General features: G+C 47.6%; 1 protein-coding gene across 2 annotated transcripts; it reads left to right on the top strand.

Annotated features, from left to right (window-relative positions):
- The first annotated feature begins 380 nt into the window (after positions 1–380).
- LOC123130948 (uncharacterized) lies at positions 381–3200 on the top strand. 2 transcript variants are annotated; one of them, XM_044550736.1, is made up of 7 exons: positions 381–886; positions 965–1187; positions 1267–1462; positions 1587–1725; positions 1893–2468; positions 2597–2709; positions 2861–3153. In XM_044550736.1, exons 1-7 carry the CDS (start codon positions 839–841, stop codon positions 2973–2975), a joined length of 1410 nt encoding a protein of 469 aa, XP_044406671.1. In that variant the 5' UTR covers positions 381–838; the 3' UTR covers positions 2976–3153. The 2 variants fall into 2 exon arrangements, with proteins under 2 accessions (XP_044406671.1, XP_044406670.1); XM_044550735.1 differs by having other exon boundaries at positions 385–886; positions 1890–2468; positions 2861–3200.
- The last annotated feature ends 7456 nt before the right edge of the window (positions 3201–10656 follow it).

Raw genomic sequence — 10656 nt, 5'->3', positions numbered from 1 at the left:
GAGTTGTCAATCACGGCGACGCAAAAAGGGCCGGCCGAACTTAGCATCCCGGGCCAAGAGTGACCATGGCGTCCCGCAATACCCGGCCGACACGCACGCGCCCCGCCCCGACGCGTCGTCGATCGACGCGTCTCCGTCTCGCTCTCGCGGCCCGATCGAGCGCGCGCGCTCACGTTGCCGCCGGCCGCCCTTCTGGTGAAAGGCGGGCAGCTGGCCGCGCGCTGCTGCCTGTGCCGCTGCCGTGCAAGGTGAGGAAGCGTCGGGCGCGTAGCTTAACGGCACGTACGTCGAGCCCTAGCCCGGGGCGCCCGGGTCGCTGTCGCCGTTGCCGCGCCGGGAAAGAGGCGCCCGCCCCTTCCGTTTCCGGCATTGGTTAGGCCGGCCGATGGATGGATCGAGGGCGTGCGTGCGTGCGTGCGTGCGTGGCCGTGGCTAGCGTCGACGTACTCATACTCACCGGGAAAGTAAGCGACCCTCTGACGCGCGCCTAACTCCTTTCGCCGGACGGGACGGGACGGGACGGCTAAGCATCGCAAGTACGTTGGGGCCGCTGCGTGGCTCCCGCTCTGCGTCCTGCCAACAACTCGGCCGAGCAGAGCTAGCTCCACAGGAACAGCGTAGCAGTAGCATGTTGGGCGCGGCAAGGCAAAGCCAAGCCAGCGGCACGATATAAGCTAGGAAGAGGAGGAGACGCCGCTGCTCCTGCCCGCTTACGTACCTAATAGCCGCCAGCAGTGTTCTGCTTGCTCGCTCTCATCGCTTCTGCCCATACGCGCTTGATCTGCTCCGCTAGCTTAGCTGCGTGCTCCCTCGGTTGGCCGTGCGGTCCGGGTCGACGATGCGTGCGCCGGCGGGGAGGAGGCGGGGCTCCCAGCCTCGCGACGAGGTACGCACGTGTCTGCTTCGTCCAATCCTCTTGTTGAGCTTCGTCTAATTAAGCCGGGCCGGTCGCTTCTTTTCTCAGGCCGCTCACTTTGTGATGAGCGATCTTGCGCTAAGCGACGACCACGCCATGCTGCTCCATGGCCATGGCCGCGGCGAATCCAAGATCTACCCAGGCCATCGGGCCGTGTTCTCGGCAAATCCAAGAGCCGTACAGGGTGGTGGCGCCAACGAATCACCACGCCAAACGAGGAGTTCATGTGCACAGGCAATTTGGAAGAACGACGCTGCTCTCCTCCCGATGAGTATGCCGCCCCGTCGACCCTGCTGTCTGTACATTTCATTTCCTCGTGATAGATCACATCACACTTCAAATACGTGCAGGTGCGGAAGCAAAACTGTTCTCCCCCGACGGGTACGCTGGAATCCGCAACGTCTCAGGCGTTTTCTGCTCACAAGAAGGGGGTCATATCGATGCTGTGCCAGCGCAGGACGATCAGCACAAGAGCAGAGAGAGTGATCTTCTCCTCTTCGACTGGCCTGAGCTGGATGACTTGGAGGATCTCGACACAGACCTGAGGTACGTACCAATAATAGTAGTAATTACCCTTTAATTCTTGCCTTGTGCAAGTGGTTGTTCGTACTGTACAGTATGCGTTACTTCTTCTCTGAAGTCCTTTCTTGTTTCCTCGTCTGATCTGAAGAAAACTCGATTCGGCGTTTGAGTTAGGGATCGATTACTTTGATCACCCGATGTGGTCCTCCATTTGCTCGCCGGACGTTCAGCTCGTGCCGAGCAGCCACTCTGACAACCCCCATCCGTCCAATGTTGCGAACGATCAGGTACTTCGAACTCTTATCTTGCTGATTGTTTTCCCCAAAATTTGAAGGTTGGATGATGCAGAGGATTTACAACCGCTGAGTCTTGGTTCATTATTTCTGACAAGACACTTCTTGGTTCCGTCCCATCCAGGAATCATGCTAAATTCTCTCTTCGCCTTGTGCAGCAGCTATCCTGGAAGAAAGGAAAGGACACGCCACTGAACTCGTCTTCCTCCTCCGTGGAGATCGAGCATTTCCCAGGGCTGTCAGACGCCGACCTCCTCTGCCCCTTCGACTTCCATGACATGCTCGTCCCAACATCGTCCAGCGTCATGTGCAACGACGAGATCATCATGTCTTCCTCCGCTGCTCGCTCCAGCATCATGTGCAACGACGAGAGCATCATGTCTTCCTCCGCTGCTCGCTCCGGGGCAGACGACCTCGTCTCGGCGTACGTTTCGACGAAGAATAGTCAGCCGCGTGCGACTCCGGACATGATCCTGGACGAGATGGCCGGGAACCCGCTCGAGATGTACTTCCCTCCGCTGGCCACGTGCGAGCAGCCTCAGGTGCCGATGAGTGGCACCGCCTCGACGCTCGCCGGCGACGGTGCTCTGAACGGTGCAGCCATGCACTCTGGCTCCAATGGGAGGAGGAGCTCGGGCGGGGTGCGTGAGAACGCTCGGCCATCGTCTGTTCCGGAAGCGGCGCCGGTGCCGGTGAGGCATCTCGGGTTCCAGAAGCTTCAGGAAGGCATGAATCAGGTCACCGAGATTCACTCTAACACCGTCTTGCATATAGCCTTGTTCATGTGAATATGTGATAAATAATTATAGTCTCCACGTACATGTACTGACCGAGTTCATCTTTGTAATAAAATGCGGTTTTGCAGTTGGACGTGGGAACCAAGGCGTGCATCAGAGACGCCCTGTACCGGCTGGCCTACAGCGTGGAGCAGAGGCATCAGGCAGTGGAACAGAACGTGGGCTCCTCGGCTGCAAACAGGCAAGTGCATGCCACGACATGACATGCATGTCAGCTTCTGAAACTTTGTCTTCTGATAACACCATCCTCCTCTGTTGCTACGATTGGAAGCGTTGGCCCTCTGGTTGGTCACCCGATCCAGGTGCTGACCGTGATGAATTTCTGGTGGCAGGCTCAGCACATCGAGCGTGTGGGCGGAGACCGAGAGGAGCCCCATGGATCGCTCCGTGGCGCAGCTTCTTCTGCAGAAGCCGCTGGATCGGAGGACGGCGAATCGTGCCGCGTGATAATTTCGTCGTTCGATCGGGGGATCTCCTGGCGTAGTGGTTCAGTCAGTGGCACCCGTTAATTCTGATTCTACTGCAGAGTATGTGTATGTATGTACGAACAGCGTGTAAATGCGGTACGTATGATGGAAGTCTAGCCTTTGACAGTCTGAGCGCTCGCGTGTTATTCGTCCCATCGACCTAGTTCCATGTGTTCTCTAAACGATCCCTTATATGGTGCTTTAGAGGAGTGAAAATTATGTTTTTCTCCTCTAAGCCACATCTAACCGATCCACAGAAGATTTAGAGGAGTATAGTTTTTACTTCAGACGCCTCTCGATCCATAGAATAACTCCACGTAGATCGTTCCATGCTCTCGCCTTAGAGCAAAGCTTTACCGGTTGTTGCGGTATCTGTTGAGTCACTGAGACTCAACAATAACATTACCAGGGATAGTAAAACTAACATCACATATGTATAGGAAATGGTTACGTCATGAGGTTGCAGCAAGCATCTAAGCAATGTAACCTAACTAGTGTTATGGGTACTAGAAGAAGATAAGATAATCCTACACCAAGAGGGTCGCAATTAGTTTATCAATAAGTAATCCTGAACGTCTACCTATGAGTTACTCCTAATCTCACCGTGTTCTTCTTGCTTGCAAACCCACAAGAAAATCACATCCCGTGGAGGTGCTGCAAAAAGCAGCAAAGGTAGGTGATTTTTTGGGTGTGGAAAAAATTGACACCACTGCATGCAGATACATCATCTGTAGGAGCATCGTTTTGGGACCAAACTGCCTTAAAAAGCAATATTTTAGACACAACAATGTTTTTACTCTGTTGAAGATGCTCTAACGATGCTTAATACTAACAGTTATGTTCAATATGTACTAGCATCATCATAGCATAACAAATTAAAGCCGGTGGTTTGAAAGTTAATACACAGTATTTTCATGGGATTTTACCGAGTCATTCGGTGACCACCCGGAGTCAACAAATCTGTTTTTTAGGGGTGCTTTTGGTTTGTGCCCGTGATCGGGTTATTGAAAAAACTACTCACTTTGTTTCATAATTTTGTCATGGTTTTAGTTCTCCCAGCAAATATTTTGGTCAAGATTTTGCTTGCACGTGAGTGAATCGCATTGGCTAGAAATATGAACTGGAGTTGCGAAATGAACATTGACATATCAGAAAGTTGGCAATCATCCAAACAAGGCCCTGAATTTTTAGCACGACAAAAAGTGGTAGACTTTTGTGGCAATCCAAACACACACACTGCAGACTAAGACAAGGGGCTGATGCATTTCCACCTATTCAGGTTCAAGGCATGATACTTGCAATTTGAGTTTGTTGCATCAATTATACTGTATGGGGTTCCCTTACAGTCTTTTTGTCAAAAAAAAATCCAAACACACACTCCTCTGACGGCGGATTAGATCAATCGTGGTCTTCATGTGTCCCCTGCAAAAAAAATCTTGTGTCTCTTGTAGTACATTTTTACAGAAAAGTCAATAATAGAAGTGTAGGATGCAACATCCATCATTTTCTCTGGTTTGCTCACATTCTATATATCTAAGAGAGTGAGCTTCACCACTTCTAATTATCTCAACATGTGTGTTTTTGTAGTCGTTAAATTTAGATCAATTCACTAACATCCATTCAATCTACTCATGACAATTCTCTATTATGCAACATGCATTTGTGCATTCTAAGTGAGTCTTAAATTACATTGTAACACTAGTGGAAAAAGGGTCAAACGTGAAGCACATTAGTGCCGGTTTGAATTTGAGCCGGCACTAATGTGTGCATTAGTGCCGGTTTCAACGGCTAGTCGGCCGCTCTCATTAGCACCGGTTCGTGGCGAACCTTTAGCACCGGTTCGTGCCACAAACCGGTACTAAAGTGAGTGGTGGCAGGATGATGTCAGTCCGGGGCCCCTCCAACACCTTTAGTACCGGGTTGTATCACGAACCGGTACTAAAGGTCGTCCTACATAGACCCTTCGTCCACCCAAGCTCGCTCTGTTCTTCCCCTTTCCCCTCTCCTCTATGTTCTTTTTCCTCTTCCTCTCAAGCTCATCACACATTTTTCTCAAAATTTGTCAAGATTTGAAGGCCCCCATCCATTCAAATGATCACAAAGGTTTGCAAATTTGTCTTTTCATCTCTCATTGCTAGATTAGCTCGTGCAATGCTTTATATAGTGATTGATTTTTGAGTTTAGTAATTTGGAAGGAGTTATATGTATGTGCTAGTATTTGATTTATATGCAATTTGAGGTCAAAAATAACACTTAGTTTGCATATGTAGGTGTGGTTTACTTAGTACCTTCTAAATCTCCGTTGTAACCACCGTCGATCGCTCGCAACGTCCCGTCGCCGGCACCACCTTGTGGTGAGCCTCTTGTTCATGAAGTTTTATATAAAAAAATTGATGTTTGTGTGATTTGGATATATAGTTACTCATATAATTATCTTACCCATACGTTGTTTGTTATACATAGTGCCATGGTTTTGATATCCGTCCCCGTCGGCCCTCGTCCGGGTTATGATTCGGATGTGATATATTCTCTTTTAAAACTATTCATTGCATTTCGTGTTTATGACAAATTATGCCCATCAAGTTGACATAGATATTTGTATGTAGGAGGTAGTTGAACCGGAAATTCCAACCGACCCTATTGTCGAGAGGTTAAATTTAGTTGAAAGAGAAAACGAGGATTGAAGGAAAAATTGAAAAGAATCGAGGGGGAGAAGATGGAATTGGAGTTGCATGTTGTCAATGTCGTCGATGATCACAAGATTAAGATGGAGAAAATGCGCTTGAAGATTAGAAAGATTAGAAAATATGCCATTCATAGTGAGGCTTGGTATCATTATGTTGTTGGATCAATTGTTACTTAGTTGCGATTTTGATCGCATTTGTTGTTGCATTTAAATTCTTTAGCTAGAGAGTTATTTGTTTGTTGCATTTAAGTGTTGTATGATCTTTATGTATGAACTTTATGTATTGTATTAATTTGGTGTTTTTGGTGTTGTGTATTGAAGATGAGCCGGCAATGGATGTACGATGATCGATGCTCTCCCGAGTTCATTAATGGTGTGCGTACTTTTCTGCTTGCGGCTGAGGCAAACAAGCGGGCGGATGGTTTTATGCCTTGTCCATGTGCTGGCTGTAAGAATGGTCACAATTACTCTATGTCAAGAACCATTCACATCCATCTGTTTGAGTCCGGTTTCATGCCCCACTATAATGTTTGGACCAAGCATGGAGAAAGAGGGGTTATGATGGAAGACAATGAAGAAGAAGAGGACGACGACAGCTATTCTGGCCATGGGTTCCCTGAATATGATGATACAACAATGAGGGAAGAAGCTGAGCCGGTAATGCAGGAAGAAGCTGAGCCGGCAATGCGGGAAGAACCTGAAGAAGAGGCATCGGATGAGCCCGTTGATGATCTAGGTCGGGCCATTGCCGATGCAAAGAGAAACTGCGCAACTGATTTGGAGAAAAAGAAGTTGCAGCGCATGTTAGAGGATCATAAAAAATTGTTGTACCCGAATTGCGTAGGTGACAAGAAAAAGTTGGGCACCACACTGGAATTGCTATAATGAAAGGCAGAGAATGGTGTATCTGACAAGGGATTTGGAAAGTTGCTGGTAATGATAAAGAATATGCTTCCAAAGGACAACGAATTGCCCGAGAGTACGTACGAAGAAAAGAAGGATGTCTGCCCTCTAGGGTTAGAGGTGCAGAAAATACATGCATGCCCTAATGTTTGCGTCCTCTACAGCGGTGAGTACGAGGATTTGAACGCTTGCTCAGTATGCGGTGCATTGCGCTATAAGATCAGCCGCGATGATCCTGGTGATGTCGAGGGCGAGCGCCCCAGGAAGAAGATTCCTGCCAAGGTGATGTGGTATGCTCCTATAATACCACGGTTGAAACGTTTGTTCCAAAACAAAGAGCATGCCAAGGTGATGCGATGGCACAGAGAAGACCGTAAGAAAGACAGAAAGTTGAGAGTACCCGCTGACGGGTGGAGAAAAATCAAAAGAAAGTACGGGAAGGAGTTTGCAGATGACGCAAGGAACGTATGGTTTGGTCTAAGCGCAGATGGCATTAATCCTTTTGGGGAGCAGAGCAGCAACCATAGCACCTGGCCTGTGACTCTATGTTTGTATAACCTTCCTCCTTGGTTGTGCATGAAGCGGAAGTTCATTATGATGCCAGTGCTCATCCAAGGCCCTAAGCAACCCGGCAACGACATTGATGTGTACCTAAGGCCATTAGTTGAAGAACTCTTACAACTGTGGAATGGAACAGGTGTACGTGCGTGGGATGAGCACATGGGGGAAGAATTTGACCTAAAGGCGTTGTTGTTCGTGACCATCAATGATTGGCCCGCTCTCAGTAACCTTTCAGGACAGACAAACAAGGGATACAACGCATGCACGCACTGTTTGGACGATACCGACAGTATATATTTGGCTAATTGTAAGAAGAATGTGTACCTGGGACATCGTCGATTTCTTCCGAGCAGGCATCCCGTAAGAAAGAAAGGCAAGCATTTCAAAGGTGAGGCAGATCACCGGACGAAGCCTCGCCACCGTACTGGTGCTGATGTACATGATATGGTTAACGATTTGAAGGTGGTCTTTGAAAAGGGTCCTGGTGGACAACCTGTTCCGAATGACGCTGACGGACGCGCACTCATGTGGAAGAAGAAATCTATATTTTGGGACCTGCCCTATTGGAAAGACCTAGAGGTCCGCTCCGCAATCGACGTGATGCATGTGACGAAGAATCTTTGTGTGACCCTGCTTGGCTTCTTGGACGTGTATGGGAAGACAAAAGATACACCTGAGGCACGGGAGGACCAGCAACGTATGCACGAAAAAGATGGCATACATCAGGGTCATGCAAGCTATGCTCTTACCAAAGAAGAGAAGGAAATCTTCTTTGAATGCCTGCTCAGTATTAAGGTACCGTCTGACTTCTCGTCGAATATAAAGGGAATAATAAACATGGCAGAGAAAAAGTTTCAGAACCTAAAGTCTCATGACTGCCACGTGATTATGACGCAACTGCTTCCGGTTGCATTGAGGGGGCTTCTACCGGAAAACGTTCGATTAGCCATTGTGAAGCTATGTGCATTCCTCAATGCAATCTCTCAGAAGGTAATCGATCCAGAAATCATACCAAGGTTAGAGAATGATTTGGTGCAATGTCTTGTCAGTTTCGAGTTGGTGTTCCCACCATCCTTCTTCAACATCATGACACACGTCCTAATTCACCTATGTGAAGAGATTAACGTTTTGGGTCCTGTATTTCTACACAATATGTTCCCCTTTGAATGGGAGTCTTAAAAAAATATGTTCATAACCGTGCTAGGCCAGAAGGAAGCATCTCCGAGGGCTATGAAAATGAGGAGGTCACTGAGTTTTGTATTGACTTTATTCCCGACCTTAAGCCGATTGGTGTTCCTGAATCGCGGCATAAGGGCAGACTGAATGGAAAACGCACGCTAGAAGGGGAACAAATAATATGTATGAACGGATGTTCTCTCACTGAAGCACACTACACAGTTCTGCAGAATTCCGCCTTGGTGGCTCCGTATATGGATGAACACAAGAATTTGCTACGCTCCAAACACCCGGAGCGGTCTGATGACTGGATTACACATGAACAAACCAGGAGTTTCGCCAGCTGGTTGCAGACACGTACCATGCATGATGCCTCTATTGAAGATGACATGTACTTGCTGTCCCAGTTACCATCTTTGAATATAATGACTTTCAAAGGGTACAAGATAAATGGTAATACATTTTACACGATCGCCCAAGATAAGAAGAGCACCAACCAAAACAGTGGTGTCCGCTTTGATGCAGAAACCAAGACGGAAAAGGAAACATATTATGGTTATATACAGGACATATGGGAACTTGACTATCGACGTGGTTTGAAGGTCCCTTTGTTTCGGTGAAAATGGGTCAATATGACACGAGGCGGGGTAACGGAAGACCCGCAGTACGGAATGACAATAGTGGATCTCAACAATCTTGCGTATGCAGACGAACCATTCGTCCTAACCAATGATGTGGCACGGGTTTTCTATGTGAAGGACATGTTTACCAAGCCGAGAAAAAGAAAAGATAAGGAAGCGAATGCATCGTACGATGAGCCAAAGCGGCACATAGTTCTTTCTGGGAAGAGAAACATCGTGGGAGTGGATGACAAGACAGACATGTCAGAAGATTATGAAAAGTTTGATGACATTGCTCCATTCACAGTGAATATTGACCCGAGCATCCCGTTAAATGATGAAGATTTTCCATGGTTACGGCGCAAAGAAACACACGCGAAGAAAAAGTTTCACACCCAAAGATCTGGGATGTGATCGGCTTCACTATCATCACTTTCTTCCGTGTTTCACACCCAGGAGGGAATCTCTGTAATAGTTAGGGTAGTTATGTGTTTTGGCATTTGAAACGCGAAGAAATTTTATGTGCAAACAAATTCTTTCATGCCTTTATTCATTTTTTCAGTTAAATAACCCTAAAATTGAAAAGCATTTCAAATAAACTCAGAAAAGGATGAAAATTAGCATGGTATCATAATTTCACCCACATAGCATGTGCAAAAAAGTAGAGAGAGTTACCACAAAAACTGGATGCACTTCGTGTACAAAATGGACAATCTCTTTCGAAGTATCAGGGTTTCGGACAAAAACTCATCCGTTACAAAGGCATTTCATTTTTTAAATAACCTAAGCATTACCAAATTGAATATAATGATAAAACACACTAATATTAAACATAAGAAAAAAGAATCACTGAAAAATATATTTTCAAAGATAAGTTATTCACAAACTAGTAATTCACACAAATTTCAAATAATTCAAAATTTAAACTATTCAAATTTGTAAACTACCGGTACTAACAGAAAGCTTGTAATTTTTTGTACCTAAAGCAAAAATATTCACAAAGAAACTCTAAATATAGCAAAAAACAACTCAAAAATAAATAAAATAAAAATAAATAAAGCAAAAAAATAAGAAAAAAAAGCCCACCTACTAGGCCACAGCGGCCTACATACGACTAGAAACCCAAATTCTAGTTGGGCCAGGATGCAGGCCCGCTAGCCCAGTAGGCCCAACAGGGCATCGCAGCAGAGGTAGGCCCGGAAGGCCTGCTTAAGAGAGGAGCTCGAGACAGCAGCGACGACGGGGCTTATAAGCAGGTGCGAGTGCCCCTCGGCTAGCGAGGTGGGACTAAACTTCTGCGCCCCTCGCCTGGCAGCGCACACCCTTTAGTACCGGGTCGTGGCTCCAATCGGTACTAAAGGGGGGGCTTTAGTACCGGTTGAAGCCACGACCCGGTAGTAAAGGGGGTGCGGTTCCCGCCGCTTGGCCTGGCCAACACAGACCTTTAGTATCGGTTGGTGACTCCAATCGGTACTAAAGGTGTCCCCTATATAACAAACACTTCGAAAAATTTCTGTTTCTCATCTCACTTCTCTCTGCCGCCGCCCCGTCCCGCGTTGTCGCCGCCCCCTCGCCTCGCCGCCGTCGCCTTGGATCGTGACCTCGCCGTCGCCTCGACCTCGCCCGCGCGCGCTGTGAGCCCCTCCCCCGGCCCCTCTCCTCCCTCCAATCGATCAAAGCCACCTCGCGTCGACGCCGGCCGTAGCGCACACACA

The sequence above is a fragment of the Triticum aestivum genome, chromosome 6A (genome assembly GCF_018294505.1).
Source record: "Triticum aestivum cultivar Chinese Spring chromosome 6A, IWGSC CS RefSeq v2.1, whole genome shotgun sequence".
NCBI lineage: Eukaryota > Viridiplantae > Streptophyta > Magnoliopsida > Poales > Poaceae > Triticum > Triticum aestivum.
Note: the sequence above shows the minus strand (reverse complement) of the source record. Positions and strands in the feature narration are given on the sequence as shown.